At 38.9% G+C, this 20574-nt stretch overlaps 1 protein-coding gene across 5 annotated transcripts in view; it reads right to left on the reverse strand.

The window, feature by feature from the left end:
• The window catches only part of RPL5_2 (60S ribosomal protein L5), a 42534-nt gene that overhangs the window by 10617 nt on the left and 11343 nt on the right, over positions 1–20574 (reverse strand). For 3 of the 5 annotated variants that reach the window (XM_051218293.1, XM_051218296.1, XM_051218297.1), the window contains 4 exons: positions 20135–20340; positions 17783–17948; positions 11257–11475; positions 9595–9812 (listed from right to left, as the gene is read on the reverse strand). In XM_051218293.1, coding sequence (XP_051074141.1) covers positions 9595–9812; positions 11257–11475; positions 17783–17948; positions 20135–20340 — 809 coding nt within the window. Of the gene's footprint in view, positions 1–8627; positions 10567–11256; positions 11476–17782; positions 17949–20134; positions 20341–20574 lie in introns of those variants that run through there. The other 2 variants (XM_051218294.1, XM_051218295.1) reach the window with 2 other exon arrangements.

Here is a 20574-nt window from a genome sequence, read left to right on the forward strand (position 1 = left end):
CAAGAGGGTTACTCAAAAGGCGGCAGAAATTAGAAGATACAACTTCGCTCTGCTTGGAATAAGTAAAACACATTGAACAGAAGCTGGAAAGGAAATACTAGGTTGGGCAGAATCGTTATTCTGCACTGATCATGAAGAAAATGTACCCCACCACACACAAGGAGTTACAATAACCATCTTCAAGGAAGCACGAAAAGTACTTATGCGGTGGGAATGTTATGGTTAATTATCCATCAAAGGGTTTCTCTAAATAAGTTAGTCAGCTACTGTTATAGCTGTGAAAAATAAATGCTGATTAAGGGGTAGCGAATTATTGATCGGACCAAAGACGCACAAACACGTAGAACGGCCTAGGGTTCTGATTGGTCCTGCTTCCCTGTATAGCCCAGCCAGTTGAGTCCAGAACGCAAGTCACAGCCTCTGAGTTATGAATCATTACATTTCAAACATACTTTGTTTATATACCAGTCAAGCAGACCACATCGTACGATAAAATAGAAAATAACATTGTACAATAATAACCAGTAAGAAAAGGACACGTGAAATAAGTACTGACCAATAAGTAAATAGTACCATCTCCAAGTCCAAGAATAGCATTACACTTAATAGAATAATTTCTGGGATATTTTCCTGAATATCAAAACAGCTACAACGTAGGACCAGGCACATATATGCATCGGTCGAAGTTGCCATACCTCATTAGCACAACAAGATGATCACCAAACGCATAGAAGTAGTTACTTTAATGGTAGTATATAAAAAAGCATTTCATATAAGGATCTGATACAGGGAGAAAGAATTAGTTCGTAGAAAGAAAGGTATAAAGCAATTTTAATCTCACGGTTTATGGGAGGCAGAGAGTATATACACCTACGCCATTGTGATCGATTCTGAGCCATGTCACCAAGGGTCTCCAACCAGTGGTTACGAGGCACGCGGACCCCAACCAAGTAGTCTGCATCCACCAACATGGCTCAGACTAGAAGTTAGTGGCTTGAAGAATTGATACAATGTTTTGCTTTGGCCATAGATCTACTGATGGAAATAACATTCTCGTCTACTAAATTCTCGGGTATTGATCTCCTTCCAGGAGGTTCACTTATCGACTTAGCATACTCAGACAACATAGTTTGTTTAGTGAAGACGCTGAGAAAATTCAGTCTTTTGATAGCACTGAGCAACAATGCCAGTATGTTTGAGATGCATTTTTCCCCCTCTAAATGCAAGTTGTTGCTTCACGACTGGCGTGCGTCAACACCTGAACTAAGGATAGGGAGTGAAGTAGTCGAACGCGTCGACAACTTCACTTATCTAGGAAGTTTGACCAGCCCTAATGGGTTGGTGTCTGACGAAATCTCAGCACGGATTCGAAAAGCTCGCTTGGCTTTTGCCAACTTACGTCACCTATAACGAAGGCGGAATATCCGTCTATCAATTAACGGACGAGTATACTGCGCAGCATTTCGCTCTGTTCTTCTTTACGGCTGCGAAACGTGACCATTAAGAGTAGAAGATACTCGTTAGCTACTAATATTTGACCACAGATGGCTTAGAAATATTACTTGCATCTGTTGGGATCACCGGGTAAGTAATAGTGAGGTTAGACGTAGGGAATTAGGTAAATCAGTTGATGAGATTGTGAATCTTCATCGACTGAGATGGTTGGGCCACGTGTTACGTATGCCTGAACACCGATTACCACGACGTGCAATGCTAACCGGTGTTCTGGATGGTTGGAAGAAAGTTACGGACGGCCAAACCAAAACGTGATATCAGTGCTTGAAGTCACTAACCTCTGGTCTGAGCCATGTTGGTGGATGCAGACTACTTGGTTGGGGTCCACGTGACTATCGTAACCACTGGTTGGAGACTCTTGGTGACATGGCTCAGAGTCGATCACAATGGCGTCGGTGTATACACTCTCTGTCTTCCCTTAAACTAAGAGATTAAAATTGCTTCATATCTTTCTTTCTACGAACTAATTCTTTCTTCCTGTACTATATCCTTATATGCAATCTTTCTTTTATGTATTACCACCATTGAATTACCTACATCTATGAATTTGGTGTTCGTCTTGTTGCGTTAATGAGGTATGGCAACTTGGACCGATGGACATATATATGCCTGGTCCTACGTTATAGCTGACTGACTTTCTTCCAACCATCCCCAACAATAGTAAGCAGTGCGCTTCGTGATAATCGGTATTCAGGCATACGTAACACGTGGCCCAACCATCTCAGTCGATGAAGATTCACAATCTCATCAACTGATTTACCTAATTCCCTACGTCTAACCTCACTATTACTTACCCGGTGATCCCAACAGATGCAAGTAATATTTCTAAGCCATCTGTGGTCAAATATTAGTAGCTAACGAGTATCTTCTACTCTTAATGGTCACGTTTCGCAGCCGTAAAGAAGAACAGAGCGAAATGCTGCGCAGTATACTCGTCCGTTAATTGATAGACGGATATTCCGCCTTCGTTATAGGTGACGTAAGTTGGCAAAAGCCAAGCGAGCTTTTCGAATCCGTGCTGAGATTTCGTCAGACACCAACCCATTAGGGCTGGTCAAACTTCCTAGATAAGTGAAGTTGTCGACGCGTTCGACTACTTCACTCCCTATCCTTAGTTCAGGTGTTGACGCACGCCAGTCGTGAAGCAACAACTTGCATTTAGAGGGGGAAAAATGCATCTCAAACATACTGGCATTGTTGCTCAGTGCTATCAAAAGACTGAATTTTCTCAGCGTCTTCACTAAACAAACTATGTTGTCTGAGTATGCTAAGTCGATAAGTGAACCTCCTGGTAGGAGATCAATGAACGAAAATTCAGTCGATGAGAGCGTTATTTCTATCAATAGGTCTATTACGAAGTTAAATAAAAATGGAGAAAGTGGACAGCCTTGACGGACACCACTTGAGGTTGCAAAAGCAGATGACGGTTCGCCACAAGCTGTCACTCGATTAACAGTGTTCCAGTAAAGAGCCTTCACAAAATTTATGTACTTCTGAGGTACGCCTATTAATGACAGACACTGCCACAGAACCTCTCGATCTAGAGTCAAATGCTGCTTTTAGGTTGAGAAAGACCACGGTTGTCGGACGCTGATAAGCACGTCTGTGTTCTATAACCTGACGAATGGTGAATATGTGGTCGATGCAGACACGACCATGTATCACTTACACTTGAGTTATTAATTCTAGTTTCTTTTATTGCTATGAAGGGCTGTCTTGTGTTCCCTACAGCTACTGCCTTTTCCATCTCTTTTGTTTTCGTTGCCCACCACTGATCACAGTCGTTCCTTAGACTTTTGGTCAATTTAGACTTTATTTGTTTTCGCTCTTCATAGAGTTCAGAGGCTGGTGGGATGAGCTTACGAGAATCTACCAGTAATAGAGCTAGAAGAAATCCATTGGTTTTTGTAACTCTTTGGTTTAAATCATTAACAGATGTCACTGCTGTTTGTAACTTTCCAAGCAACAACTGGGTGAGCCTCGTTTTCGGAACTGCCTAAGTGTGAACTCAGTTGTTCCTGGAACCTACTTTTGGCTTTCTCGTCACTCAATTAAATCCTAATATGTCTTCTTAATGTGGTTTTTGTGAGTCCAGTGACGCGCAAGCAAATGCGTACACGGATTAGAGCATGATCGGAGTCCAAACAGGTATTCTAGAACGAGCGACAGTTTCCTGTTGAGCCTCTCTAACGAGAACTGATGGCAATATAATCTATTTGAGTCCATCGTTGGTTTAGTGCACGGGGTCGCCATGTTAGACGATGTCTCAACTTATGCTTAAAATTAGTGATGGCTAAAAATAAAAAATTGTCTGAGTACAGTTGGAGAAGACAATCATCATTATCTGTTTGCTGAGCCGAAATACTAAAATACCCACCTGAATGTCTTTCTGTTTGGTTTAGGCTACCTACCTATGCATTAAGGTCACCTGCTACAAGTACTATGCCTAAGCGTCTAGCTTTATGAAGAAGTTCAGAAATCTTTCTGTAAAAGTCATCTTTCACTTCATCTGGGTTGCAGTCAGTGGGGTCGTGGACAGAAAAAACGAAAAGGTAACGACGTGTGTTCCTATCCTTCCGAGTTCATACGGAGCCATTTAACCGTACAACATATAGGCGACTGTTAACAGGGACCCATTCTAACACTGCTTGTTCTACCCTCGTACTTAATGCCATGCCTACACCTGCCAGTCCACGAGAACCAGCCATCGGAACGCCAGAGACACGGAGGGTGCATCTCGTCGGCTCTCCGTTTTGCCGAGGTGAGGTCAAGAGAATGACAACACTAGGGTCCTGTATGCGTGTTTTGGAGACACAGGATACATCAATAGTAAAAGATTCTAGGGTTTTAGCCTAGGAGGCCTGTTGGCCGATTTGACACAGGATGGGACAATCAGTGATTGCGACCAGTGATGCGATTACGTCCAACTACCAGATTTCAGCTGAAATTGGACCACATCACCTAAAGACCTCTGGAGCCAATCCATCTGGACCAGCTTCTCTTCCTCATTTCAGATTAGCTATAGCCTTTTGAACTTCAGATAGAGTCGAGGGACCTATTTCAATGTTCCATTCACGCTATCTTGGATTGGTAGGTAGTTGTAGAATCGCTGAAGGCCAGCTGATCTGCTCTTTAAAATGTCGTCTTTTTCCGAGTCTGAAAAGTTCTTTTGTATTACAGCTGCCTTCTCCGTTTCTTTTGCTTTCGTTGCACACCAATATTCACAGTCGTTCCTCAAACCTTTGGTTAACCTAGATTTTATTATTTTACGCTCTTCATCAATAGTACGAGATCCTAGGGTTCTAGACAAGGAGGTCTGCTGGTCGATTTAACAGAGAGTGTGCATGTTGAAGACGCCAATGTGTAGTCTGGAGAGAGGTTTCAGTAAACCTGGGACAGTGTTTTGCGCACTAGAATCGTTGGCTATGGTGACACTTGGAGGGAAGTCAAAAGAGAAAGTTTAGTGTTGAAAGTCAATGTAGGAAGAATAATAGGAATTGAAAAGGGAAGCTGATTATGAATACAGTGATCTTGAGTGCTGTTGAAAGTATCAAAGCGGTTATCATTCCCCGGTTGCCCACTCCGTGGAAAGGTGCTCCTGGAGGTCTCTGAAAAGGAAATTGGGTTAGGGGTGGTCCTAGTGACCTGAGAGCATGGCCGCAGTGCCCAAGGGACAACTGCTTGACGTCGGTTACACACGACCTTTTATGAGTAATTTTTGTGTTAGCTCCGTACTTGTTGAGACCTTACCGCCGGAGACGGATATCCGTGGGATAAGGTGAGGTGTGCATTTTTAGGGTCGACCTTTTCTAACCACACCCCTCCTTGTGGGAAGGCAGCATCGCTGTTGTACTGGTTGTCTGAAGGAAACACCTTACTGCTGTCACACCTCTTTACAGTCAGCAGTACGGCTTCGCCTTCGGACCTTGGGTTTGCTGCCTTTGATCTTACCGCCCTTCAACCGACCTGTCTGGCATGGTAGGACCTTGAGGAACGATTTTCCCAGCCAGTATAGCTCGATGGGTTCATCACGATAAGCAAGCCCGGTCTTCACGTCAAGGTAGCAGCAACGGCCGGGTCTTCAAAATAAAGAAAAGATTGGAATGAATGTCATCCAATGACACGCACCCACCATTGATGGGGATCAAGATGTTAAAGACTAGTTTTGAGGCACAAGTATATCGTAGAGAAATGCCCAGTAAAAAACCTGACCATCAAGACGGAGGAAATGAATACCAAGGTCGGGCTGGAAAACGGGAACGAGAATTGTGAGAGACTGACAAATCTATGTGCTTTCAACAGAGTGGTTATAGGTGGTGCTATTATTCCCTACAAACGCCCCATAGAGGACCAGATCGATCACATCTGCATAAAAGGTGTTGAAAGTCCATGAAAGATCTACAAAGTGAGGAGCTGATACAGCATCAGATCACCACCTGGTAGTGGCGAAGAGAAACACTGGGAAAGGACCAAAGAAGCAATAACTTCAACATGCGAGGGTTCTAAGACACAAAGGCACCAGAATAAAGAGTGGAATCCATCGATAACCTGGGAAAAAATTAACGATAAGAAAAAAAAGAGCAACCAGTAACATCCGAAAAAGAGCGGAGAAGTTAAGACAGACCCGATATACAGAAGTAAAAAAACAAATGAAAAAGAGAATTGGAGTTGGCAAGCGGAAATATGTAGAAAACCTAGTAACGACGGCAAAGCTGCAAGAGGATGAAATATGAGAGAACCATATGGCACGACGAAGCTTGAAGGTAAGGTTTGTGAATCAGTCAGTCAGTAACAACGTAGAACTTCGTACGTACGTACATCAGTTCGAGTTGCCACACCACATTAGCACACAGATGTAGTGGTCGAGGTAAGTTTTGTGAATTAGAGACCAGCCAAGAGTAAGGAAGGCAAACCAATCACTGAGATTCAAGAGCGGCGGAACGGGTGGGTAGAACATTGAGCTGTTTAATAGACTAGCTCCAGTGAATTCACCGGACATTACAGCAGTACACACAGACCTCCCTACAGATGTTACTCCAACAACAACTGGAGAAATCAACAAGGGAATCAGACAAATCAAGAATGTGAAACTAGAAGAACCAGACGGCAAAACACCTGAAGTACTGAAGTCAGATATACGGGTAACTGCTCCACGATATCTTTAGAAAGATTTGGTAGGTAAATCAAATATTAGCAGTTTGGAGAGAAGGATACGTCATCAAGATACGAAAGGACGGAGACCTACAGAGGCATTATACTACTGTTAATGCCAGACAGTTTCCAACAGTGTTTCTCAACCGAATGAAAGATTCAGTAGACGCCCAATCTCGAAATCAACAGGTTGAATTTCGTAATGGTAGATCACGTGCCGACGAAGCCGCTATACATTGCTATACACCAACCTCCTTGATCATGAGAGCATTCGACAACATGGATGGGAGAAACTTGTGCGACCTTCTTCAATTCCATGGAATACTTAAATCGATCGTCAGCATTAAACGGAACTTCTACGACGGACTGTATCGTAAAGTTGTATGTGTGTGAGGGGGGGGCAGCTGATGGATATGTTTCAAGTGGAAACTAGTCTCAGACAAACCCGTCTACTCTCATCTTTTCTCTATCCTGGTTGTTGACTGGATTATGAAGACTTTTCCATCTCAGGAGAAGCATGAAGCACAGTGGAAAAATTGGATGCAGCTATACGACTCGGATATTCTAAATGATTTAACCTTTCTATTTCATATACAATAAAAAAACGCAGATGAAAACAGCCAGTGTAACAGCAGTAGGTCTCAATATTAACAAAGGAAACAGCAGGATTTTGAAATACAACACAGAGCCCCAATCAAATCACATTTGATGAGGAGGCCCTGGAAGAGGCGGAAGCTGGTACACATTTGGGTATTACTGATAAACAACGAAAATCTGATGCAAATATGACGGCACAGATTCTCAAATCAAGAGTGCCATTCCTACAGTTGAAGAATATCACTTAAAACCTCAGTCAGTATTTTCAACATCAACGATAAAAGTTATGTTGTACGGAGCTGAAACTTGGAGAACTACAACAACCATCGTCAGAAAATTATAGATATTTATACACAGGTGTCTACATAAGATACCCCGGACCTGTGGCCAGAGACCATCAGGAACGATCGACTGTGGCAGGAAACGAACCAGCTTTCTGCTGGAGATAGATAGGATGAGGATTGCATAAATCACCGAACCTCGCAACAACGAAAGAAAAAGAAAAAAAGGCATACATCAAGATTATGAGTAGCACTTGGGAACGACTGGAAATGAGAGCCCATGATAGAGTTCATTGGATGGTCGTGGTAGGTAGTCAATACTCCATGGGGGATAACAGGTTTAAGTAAGTAGTTACTTCTAAGTACGATAGAATGTAAAAGAAGTTTACGACAAAAATTTAGTGCAGGTCCCATTAAATATATTTTGTCCTACAGGCATGTTTCGAAATTTATTCAACAATTCTTGACCTTGATAAAAACGAGAAATAAATATTATAAAGCTATAACTGTCACATATTTTAAATAGTAATTAAATCTCAACCTTGTATCCTATTGTCAAACTAGTCAGGTTTAAAATAGTTATTAAGTTTGTAAATGTACACACATGTGAAGGCATGCAACACTACTAGCATTAACATAGTTTTATCTCATTACAAATTGGTCAGGGAACCTTTTATAAAGCAACTAACAAATTCATGTACACATCCAACTACTGTACTGTAGCATTAAAACTAAAAATTTGGTAAGTCAACGTTAAAGTGTCGTGGAATCAATAAATTCTTTGGATATATTAATCTTTCTCACAGATTTGCACAGTTTATGCTTGCCATTATTGAATTCAATGAGTAAAACATCCATTAAAGTTTAATTTTGTTAAGCTAATACATTAATTTTTAAACAGTAAATAATACTTTAGATATTAAGAATTACGTAATCTATTCTGGTTAAGTATTTCGACCATTAAGTAAATGAGAGACACTAGAATTGATTTTAAGATTAAAGTGAGAAAATCAAATAATCTATAAATAGATATGTTTATATTAGGTTAATCATTTTAATAAGTGGTTGCAGTATTTATACTTTATCATATACGATGGTGTTTTCGGGAACATACAAAAAAAAATCCCCGATTAATATGTCAAATCCCTAAAGTTAACGAAAAGAGGAAGTGAATCGCGACTACTGAGAAGCACTGAAAAAAAATTGAGTGAAATTTATTCCTATTAAAGTAGGTTGAAGTTCAGTTTGTTTGTCGTTTCTGACATCCTGACGGAATTTACGGCACATTTATGATATTTCTCAGTACCTAAACTAATCTTCCACTTGCTTTTGCGTCTTCAAAGTTTGTTTAGTGATCGTCGTTCCCCAAACGCCCTGAAACGACCGAGGGTGGGGAGAATCCACTTTCCCTTTCGAAATGCTCTATTCCCTGACACTGCCAGGGGAGTCCTACTCACTTTCGCGATGGTGATGGTTACGAAATCGAGAGGACGAAATATGAAAGTCCGGCGTTTTAACTGGGGTGGTGGATATAGAGAATCCACCTAGTGGAGATGGAAAACCCTGATTCCAAACCAATGATACACATGGGCTCCAGGATCCTGCGGGAAAAATGGTGCACGAACCTATTGTTGGTCACCGGTTACCATGGGACTGCATCTCCTAACTTTGCTCCACTGTCATGTGGATCAAACCTCTAGGTCAAAGGCTCAGGAAGTGGCCCCAAAGAAAACCACCCCTTTCAATTTGGACACCGAGGAAGTATCCAAGCACTCACAAATCGAATGACGAAGTGTGGCGCATATATATTTAGTGCCTTCTTGTACCTATGTTTAAATAAATGAATAAACTGACCCAATTTCTCAAAAAACGTTTTGTACTGATAACGGAATACCAGTGCTATTGAACTACCCCATATAGTAGATGTACTGATAAATAGCTGAGAATAAATTTCGAAGGACTTTTGGAACAGCCTTTAAAACCTTATTCTTTGAAACGCTGAAAATGTTAATACTGGTTGAAAAGTCAAAAGTCAAATATAATAATATACCTTTGTTCTTGTTGGGATACATTCTGTGATCCGATCCCACCGCTCAGGTGTCCCTTTACCAATAGAGCGTATAGCGACCTCCAACTGTTGTTGTTCTACTTTAGTCCATCCATCATTACTTTTGATAGGTTTAATTTCTGTAGATTTAAGTGTTGCTTCATCTTTCTGTTGTTTGAGTTTTTTTCGACTAATATATGGTTCATCAACTATGACGACGTCTGTAATTAATAATAAATTAATACAACCAACAAAATTAGCCATATAAAAGTAGACACGAATTCACAGACAAGCCTTTTTTTAAATGGATTAGTATAAAAAATGAAATAAGTATTTAAGATGTTAAATTTACATCAGATTAAAGAGAAGTAGATAAAAATTGGAAGATAATGTATTTGAATAACGAAACACCAAACTGTTACAAGCCCAATCATGTGTAAAAGCTATTCGCAAACAAGATATTAAGCAGGTAATAATAATAATAGTATAGAAAGTAAATACAACAATAATGGCGTATATTGGTTAAATAAGAGAAGTTTAACGTAACTCACTGCAACCTAGTTAATAAAAAAATATCTAAAGAGGTGTACGGTGATTTTGAACCTTAGAATGAACAATATAAATCATCAAAGTTCAAGTTGATCTAACTAACAAGTTTAAGGTAGGACGAAATACATGTTATGAATTTCGTTGATGGTCATTATCAACTGAAAGGAAATGTAAGACTACTGTATTTTCTATCAGTTTCAAGGAGAAAAAATCTGTAGGTCTGCTTTTTCATGGTAAAATATTTTGTTAGAAATACATCAGGTTTGTTGCTTGTATGAGTCCGATTCCAAATGAACTCAATTGATGAAAATGTTATCAATACTGAACTCGTCAGTCAGTCAAACGTAACTTAGATCCTGGCATGTATTTAAATCAGTTTAAGTTGCATTACGATATTAGCACAGCAACATGTTGTTAGAGCAGATCCTAGAGTAGTAGAAATGGCAAAAGTATTAGTGGTAACAGAAAAGATTAGGCATCAAGTACAGAACTCAAAGAGAAAATCTAAATTAGTGAATTTGGAAAAAACGACCCTGGATTTATTTTGATCTGAAATATTCCCATTTTAAAATAGGGATTTATTCTTTACTTCTTTGATAAACTCAAATTTTTTTTCGATTTTATAAAATTATATTGACAGCCTCACCCCTAAGAAAACATACACGTGCGTTAAGCCGTATTTCAACAAAATACTAATGCCAAATATTTAAAGACAACATACACTATCATACATGACATCTAAAGTAGTTTAAGCAAGATTGAAAACAACAATGAATCTTAGGTTATTGCCTTCCTTTTTAAATAACAAATAAAACATGGACATGATAGATCAAGCTGATTAATTCTACACAGAACAGAACTTAAAGATTGTACGCATTCAGAGAGATCACTGTTGACAAAATTTCATACTCTGCAGGAATGGTGATTTAACGATATTTTTGTTACCTCCCATAGTACGGATTTCATTTGGAAAGTGCATAAAAATGTTAACTAGTTTTTTTTAAAAAAAAGATTATAGTCATTCGTTATGTATTATCAATTGATTGATAAAAAGAATCTTATTTTGAAATTAAAATGATTAAAGGACTACTTAACTTGTGTATGCTAAAAACTTACCTGAAGACAAATCATTATTCGCATTCAGTTGAGTTTCTCCATTTGTTTGATTGACAACGCAGGGTTCTTTTCGTCTCAATAAACGTTTACGAAGTCGTTTTTTTGAATATTGTTCTTCACCTGATTCGTCTGATTGATTATTACTTTGTTCAGAATTACTTTCTCCACAGAAATTATTTACATTTGTTTCAAAGGTTGGGATTTCATCAGGATTTATATCTAAATAATAACGCAATAAGTAGAAAGAAATTATTTAATGATTAAGACGTTCGGGACACATTGAGGAGAAATTTCCCATATTTAGTTTTAAAAAAAGACAATGTTTCAGTGTAACTGGCAAAAGAATAAGTACGTAGAAAAAACACTAACAAAAAGTTAGACAATTTGTCGTGGCAAAAATGACGGGAATATTGTAAACAAACCGCAAATGTACTTAAAAACCACACGAATAACACTATTTATAACTGTATCAGTTTGTAAATATATATTTCTACATATACTGGAAGACGCAATGAAGTATCTGATATACTCGTTTCATACAGTATTCCATAAAGTAAAAACCTCTCAACTTGATAATTAGTACAGGTAAAGAGTAGACAGCTCTATTTATGTGAGATCCCTTAATGATTTGTCATTGAAGATCACCTTATGAGAAAACAGAATCATACCCTATAACATAAAATTCGGGTTTTGTAATGACACTTAACTTTATTGATAACTTAGAAAAAGGAAAGGACATAATATATGGTAAATTACGGTGAAAACGTTTAACCAACCACTATTGTAGCCTCACTCATCTGTCGCTTCAAAAAGCTTGTTTTACGTGCGTTTATCCGGGGACCTTGTGGCATCTTCGTCTGGTCTTGCTGGCGTTGGTGTCACACTAAGCGCTAGAGCTGAGGCAGCACTAATCGATTGGATCCCCATTAACAGTCGGCTATGTGCTGTTAGATTAGAAAGTTCCATCAAAGTGAGAAACGATGTCTTTTCATCATCTCCAACTATGCCCCGACAGATTGCAGCCCGGATGCAATCAAGGATGAATTCTACCACCAGTTATCTGTTCTTCTCCAGAAAGTGCGTTCGACAGATATTGTAGTACTAGCTGGAGACTTAAATGCTTAGGTCGGGCGTCTAGGCACAGAAGCGAATCATTTAGGTGTTCGATGGGGACTTGTTGGTCGCAGGACAGATAACGGAGACCGTCTACTGCAACTGTGCACAGACCACAACCTGCTTATGGCTAGCACCAACTTTCGGCACAGTCATCGCCGATGTGCCACCTGGCGTCCTCCCTCTGCATCCCAAGCATGGACTCAGATTGATCACATCGCGATCAGCTACAGCTGGCGTGGTTGTGTACAAGATTGACGCTCCTTCTGGAGTACCCATCTGGACTCTGATCATACCTTGGTCTGCGCCAATCTTAACTTACTTTTCAGTGGCCAACGAAGGGACCGCCACCAAAGGATTGATGTCAACAAGTTGGTTGCAACTTCTGTTGGAAGTGAGTATCGAACCGAGCTAGGTTCAAGGCTAGCTACCATTCCACCAAAAAGTATAGAAGTATAGAGCATTGGTTGCAACTTCATGACGCCATAAAAATGGAGGATAAAGCCTCTTGCGGCTTCGCGAAACGTCCCGCTTATGAGCACTGAGTTTCTTCAGGCTACTTACAACTCATCGAAGCCCGTCGGTTTACTCCAAATGACCGTGAGTTTGACCACAAACGAAGGCTGTCACGTAATGAGATCGGGAAAAGCTTGCGTAAGGACCGAGAAGCCTGGTGGTCGGAGCGTGCTAATGAGCTGGAAGCAGCAGCTGCATCTGGTAACTACCGGAAGCTCTTCCAACTCATCCGAGTCACTGGCAGCAAGAAGTTTGCTGTGAGCGAAACAATCTGCGAGGATGATGGGATGCCAATCACTAACATTCATCGACGTCTTGGACGATGGGCAGAATTTTTCGAAGGGCACTTCAACTGGCCTGCTGCTCCGGCAACATCGGTCAGACTGTCCTACCCTCCATGGCCGGTGACGATTGATCTACCAAACGAGGTGGAAGTCCACAAGGAACTCCAAATCTTGAAGCACTACAAATCACTGGGCCCAAACGACTTACCTCTGGCTCTTTTTAAAGATGGTGGTGACTTCCTGGCTAAGGAACTGACTGTGTTGTTCACGAAGGGTTCACGTCGTTCCTGTAACAACTATCGGGGGATAAGTCTACTTCCAACTGAGTCCAAGCTATTGGCTTCCATCATACTTCGTAGGTTGTTCAAAACCTGAGAAAGATTGACTCGCGAGGAGCAGGCTGGGTTTCTTTCTGGTCGAGGATGTATTGATCATATCTTCACCCTCCGTCAAATGTTAGAACACCATCACACTTATCACAGGCCAACAATCGTAATGTTCTTTGACATTAGAGCTGCTTTCGATTCGTTGGACAGGACTGTTCACTGGGATTGTCTATTGAAGAAGGGTATCCCTGAGAAGTTTATTAACATCCTAAAGGCTCTATATACAAACATCTCAGGCAGAGTGAGGGCATACAACCACCTCTTTCCATTGTTCCATTCAAGCAGTGGGGTTAGACAGGGTTACCCAATCTCACCATTCCTCTTCAACTTTGCCATCGATGACATTCTGGAAACAGCTCTGATGGATGTAAGTAATGGCGGTGTCGATCAGTTGCCTGGAGAAAGGCTTCTCGACCTTGAGTATGCGGATGATATTATCTTACTGTGCGATACATAATGCCCAAGCTATGCAATCCGCACTTAATCAGTTGACAATCAGTATCCGTAGGTACGGTATGTGCTTTTCACCTTCGAACTGCAAAGTACTTCTACAAGACTGACAGGATTCTAATCCTGTACTCACTCTGGATGGTGAGCAGATAGAAGTAGTCGAGAAGTTCGTGTATCTAGGTAGCTGCATAAGTGCTGGTGGTGGCGTGAGTGATGAGATCAATGCAAGTACAGTGAAAGCCAGAGTGGCTTATGCCAATCTGGACCATCTTTGATGTTAGTCTGGCTGTAAAAGGTCGGATCTACAACGCGTCGGTGAGAGCAGTTCCCCTCCACATTTGTGAAACGTGGCCTCTCCGAGTTGAGGATGTTAGACGACTCTCTGTGTTTGGTCATCGTTGTCTCCGAAGGATTGCTGACATCTAGTGACAACACCATATTAGTAATGCAGAGGTTCGTCATCGTGTGTTCGGGTGCAGAGACGATAATCCAATTGGTGTCACCATCTTGAAACACCGACGTCGGTGGCTTGGACATGTTCTACGAATGTCGTCACAGAGAATTCCACGTCGTGGATTATTTGCCGACGTCGGGACTGGTTGGAAAAAGCGGAGGTGGTCAGTGTATAACATGGTGTCGTGGTATGAAAGAAAACTGTACAGGGCTGGCTTTTGTCGGTCCGTCACGACTCCCTAGTTGGAGTCCTCGAGATGGTGCAACACAAAGGCTCGAGACATCATCAGAAATGGCTCAGAATAGAAATCAATGGAGATCCTGCTGTAGATTTATTTCTTCATAAAGAAGAGAGTAACTTCTTGAATTGGAAGAATTCTTTCTTGTATTTTTCCAACCTGTACTGCTTCTCCCATTATTATTATTATTATTTAGTGGCCCTATATCTGACTCCAATTGGACTGTACGCTGATTGTCGTCGAAATACACATGTCGGCTATCCTCATATATTTCATCGACTTAAATCGCGCTGGTGAATAACGGAATTAAATAAGTCAAATACGAGAATGGAATATTGAATACTTGTATTTTGTACACTCACTGATGTGGACAGGAAATGAGAGGGATGGAGCTAGTAGAAGAGAGCGGAAATGGCGGGTGGTGGAGAAGGCGTGTGAGCCAACTCCATTTGACCAAGCGTTAATCAATATTTAGAGCCAGATAAAAATAAGTTACAGACATGTGATGAATGTGATAAGAAGTGTACACACATATACGCTCATATAAAAGTCAGAGTTGATAAGTGAATAATTAACAAAGTTCAAAGATGACTCAAGGAGAATGGATAAATTGGCCTATCCAGAAGCTAGAATAAGTTATATGGGCTTAACATAGCAACCGACACTACAATTTAACTTCCATCCACTAGTTTCTATTTACTGTTCTTTTTTTATTATACTCACTTTCCTTTCTCTTCACAACTTCATTTTTATTGTGTGTTGTATTAATATTTGATGGCTTCTTGTACAAATGTTTGTGCTCAAATAATAATTGTAGCTCGCAATTTACATGGAACATGAAATCATACTTTCCATAAATTTATGATTAAGAGTTAAGTATAAAATAATGATTATGCTAGCGAATATAACTACTCAAGTGACCTGGTAAATATATTTCTTGATGCTTGGAGTGACAGGTACTATATTCAAACCTCATCATAAAAACTAATATAATAGGACCCGCTACATATATCTGACAGGATGATGTACTGGTTTAGGCAGTTAACAAGTGTCTCTAACTTCTCAAAGCCTAGATGATGATTAAATTATGTTTATTAAGTTACCAGTTACATAAATAATGTTAACGTAAAGAAAAATAACAGTACATGAAACGGTTTTGGCTTGATTGTGATTAAACAAAGGTTTCATATGTTTGTCATATTATGCACTAATTTCTTTTCTGTAGTTTTCAGCAAATGGATGGAATAATTTCGACACTAAATGCAAAAAGCAGCATAAGTGCTCGAATACCGACAGTTTTCTTTTATAAGTTAATCTTGACTATCGTTTCACAACTAAACATGATTTAGGGCACACTATTATGTATCTTTTAATAACAATATTTCGTTACAACAGTCATGCAAACAGAGCCCAAAACGAAAATGAAATTCAGAACACTTGGCAGTGAAAAGATTTTAACCAACGAACAAACTGTTGATTTTAGTAGTCTTAACTGTTATTGTATACAGTTATACACGGACTTTAGAAATATGGTACATTATCTTTCAGAATTGAGTTTAAATATTAGCCATGAAATTAATATAAGTAGTGCTTGATTACTTATACTTCGATCAAAAATGTAAACCCTTACTTTGTAATAGGGTTTTATAGGCAAACAATTTCGAAAACAAGAATAATTAAGTGAGGAAAAGTGTTTTCAATGACCATTGAAATTAATTTCTTTACTAAACTGTCTTTGTGCCCCAAATGCCCTGGTACGGCTGAGAGTGGGGAGAGTCCACTCTTCCTTTCGAAATGCTCTCACATGGCCACGCGTATATAGCCTCTGCCAGGGAAGTCCTACTCATTGCCTTCTCGTGGCGGGGGTGTTGTTTACGAAAATGAGAGGGACGAAAGGCGAATGTCCGGCGCTTTAACCGGGTTGGTAGACATGGAGAGTCCGCCCAGGGGAGTTGGAAAACCCTGATTTCAAACCAATGGTGCACATGGGCTCCAGTACCCTGAGGGAACAAATGGCGCTCTCCGATGACATTCTTAATAAATTTGAGGAAAATATTTCAAAAGAATTAGATCCTGATATCATATCATATATTATTTATTCTCATAATGCATTTGCTTCCTGTGGGAAACTTGATCAGTGCGAAGCACGAGTACTAAATGAACTCGATCTTGATTATAATTCTGATGATTTCATATTAACTGTTGCTTCTTCTTATCCTGAAGTCACTTCTAATGAATACCCCAGTCAGTGTGAGAAATATGTTTTAAATGAAGTCACACCATTCATAACTTAGGGATATGAAGATCCAACATTATTTCGTGGGGGAGGATAGTGTTGGAATATCTATGGTTCAAATTCTAGATATCAGTGGTTTCAATACAAAACCGACATGATGATTGTATACAATTCCAGGACCCAGCTGAATCCATTCCAATTTCGGCTGTTAATTTGAATATTAATGAGCATATTCTAGATCATACAGAGTCTACATCCAATACACGGTCAGACAGACACGATTAATCTAAGGAGAAGAGATACAAATGATTGCAGAAATTAGGATTCTCATTTGAGCTGTGGGGGATGTGGTGTTTGTATGAACTAATGATTCCTTTGTACTTGTTGAATGCTTGATTTCGAATTCCAAATACAGTACATTCATTCGTGCTTATCTACTACATCTTGATCTAATTGCGTTATTTCTGGGATTCATAGTTTGTACTATAGTTCAAATACTCCTAATTATCATAGTTAGTCAAATAATAATTGATTTTAAAAAAAATCTGACACAGCAATCAGTTTCACATGTCTTTTTCACATGATGCTCAAATAGAAAGTGACTATTAGTTAAGAATGATACGATAATAATTAAAATACAAAATCCACTGTGCAGAATTATGATGTCAATTACTATAATGATTAATTAAACAAAAGGAACAAGAACATCAACTTGGTTAATTCACTCATAAAACAATTTGTGTAAATTCCATCACTGTATTAAAAACAAAAAGGCAATAGCACTATTATTACTATTACAAGTGAAAACTTGTTGAAATCTTGATAAGAAAGTAGACATATAGTACCTACTTTTTTGAGAAATAGACATTAATTCTTTACTCATATATTTCGCTTTACAAATAACATCAGGAACACTACGACCAAGAGATTCTGCGATACGTTGCCATCTCCCAGGAACACCTCCAGGATATCGAATTACTGCACGAACTAAATTGTCTCTATCCACTTCTGACCACTGAAAAATAAAGCAAAAGCATATTTATGGTAAACTAACCTTTAGTGATAAATATAATATTGAAAACCATTGTTCTGTATCTTAAATTAAAATTATCTAAACATTCGACAAAGAAAATATACAAATAATGGTAGAATAGTAAGCAGAGAGTAATCAGACATAAAAAAATCCTTATATCACAATGAATTCACAATCATTGTTAAAGTTACTCGAGTGAACGATTTAATCAAATATAGAGAAATTAAACTGGTTAAATGTAACCCTTGGTTGGAATTTTTGAGAATAGTTAGTTCCACAGAAAGACATTCTAAATACAATGGCTGGACATTAATTTACAGAAGAAAATGTTTTGCATAATCCATAACCTACCGACATCGAGTATTATCAATCATGATAGACGGTCTTATGGTCATCGAGTTTATTATTTCAGAAAACAATTCTCCAACCAAACGATATGCTTCAATTTTCAGTTAGATCGCCTATTAAAATTCTTGAGAAAATTGCTCAACGTATTCAGTTAACTTCTATTAAGGTGGAGCAATTAGATTGCTAATCAACTATCTTCTGTTGGGCACCATTCACAAGTATCCACAAAAGTATATATTTAATTAAGTTGAACCAACAAGTGAGTTATGCTGAAGTCAAAATTACAGATGAAATGAAGTTCACAGAAACATTAAAAGTAGGTTAGGTGAGATAATTATGCACGTACATAACTACACTCTCGCCATGATACGTGGTGCCAGTTAGAATTGTAGTAAGATAGTAGAAGCGTCATGGAGTTCAAATTAAGATAGCATGAATCCGTTATGTGTATAACTTTAGCTTTGAAGTATGTTGAAAAGTATAAGATTTTCGTCTGATGTTTATGAGAAATCAGTGGTTGAATACTTCAGGTGATATAGTTTATAATCACGAGTTGAATCCACTGGCTGATGATGCTAGTGAAAAATATATCTCTATTGACTTCGCACATAACCTGTGGACTTTACAAGTTTGGGATCACGGTATATTAAAAGTCAAATTACAGATGACTTCCGGATACGTATATTTCAGGCATTATATGAACAGACAAACCGAGAGTGAATAAGCATACGCGGTGTGGAGGAGCAATTACTAGCCAACTCGCAAATATGAGACATATTGTGTAACGAAAATAGACAACGTAACAAGTTAGGAGAGAGATACTCACAGTCGTACAAGGTCACAGAATACTTGGCCAGATAGGAATGGCACAGCTAATGGGTTACGTGGGGTACGGTATGAAGTGCCACAAACTTAATAAGGATCATATTAATGCCAATCTATTTCTAACGTCGAGATGTGCTAGGAGAATCATTATTCTAGTGATATTAATGCGACATGGTCCTATTGTATGTTTGCATTACTGTCGTCTTTATTTTCGCTTTGACTGTCACAAAATGTTGAAAATTAGTTAGGAAGACCACTTTTTGCCAAGTTGATTGTTTTTATTTACCAGTCCATAGTCCAATGTCTTTAGGAAGTTACAAGTCTATCCCAACAGAAATAGATATGGTATGAAATCTGAAATATTCAGTTTGCTGCTTATATAGTGATTACCAGGTATCATTCGGTGCCCATTGGTAATATTTTCTATAACTTCTGATTATGTTCATGCTTTCTCATACATCTGTATATCATGGTGTTTATTACATGAAACTAAGTGATACTTATTATCTAGTCTTTTTGTAACCCACGCAGTCCACGGAATACTAATGAAGATATAAAAATCCGATATCCTAATTATTTACCACGAGGCTGGATTATATCGTTTTAGGGTACCAATCGGGTGCTATTTCACCCGTCATTTTAACAACCAAGTCTTGTTAATAGTGAGAAAATGTGACGGTGATAAAACCTTTTATCAGTCTTGTTTTAGTACATCAATCATTATACTGTCAACTATTTATACCCAACCACTCGTGGAATGTTATTGAAATGAGCTTACCCACTTGGGTAAAATAGAGATGCAACTGGAAACACGATTATCAATACAAGGACACTAAAAGTTGTGCGTTTAATACATCAACATATAACGAAATCATTTCTCGAAAATCGAAACTAGTTTCGTTAGGATGAAGCCGTTGAATGTACGCTATGCAGCTGCAAAATCGAAAACTTGAAATTATTGCTAAATGTTATAAACGAAGTAAAGATAGACGTACTTCTCGATAAACAGGATCTTTTGCTTCACTTTTTGAATCTTCATCAGAACTCTCAGTCTCAATATTAGGAATGTCTGTAAGGACTGAATTCAAAGTTGATTGGCCAGACTCCTTTACAACTTCTCTAAGGATTGTTTGTTCGTGTACTAAGCGACGTTTGCGTTCTTGTTTATCAGCCTTAAGTTTTTCTTTTTTTTCTTGAAGAACTAAAATGTAGATAGATAAGACATAAACGAAGTATATAACTAGCTCTAGATAGATAAACACAAAACTGGGATCTTTTTCGGTTTAAGTTGATACACATTAAAATAACAAAAGGGAGTCAGGAGAATTAATATATTGGTTTTCTTGAGAAACATTATGCCATAGAAGCAATGGTTCAGTGGTCAAGGTGTTCGACTTTCAGCCACAGTTCTGGTTTTGAACCACGTCCCACCTAT

Source organism: Schistosoma haematobium, chromosome 1 (genome assembly GCF_000699445.3).
Source record: "Schistosoma haematobium chromosome 1, whole genome shotgun sequence".
NCBI lineage: Eukaryota > Metazoa > Platyhelminthes > Trematoda > Strigeidida > Schistosomatidae > Schistosoma > Schistosoma haematobium.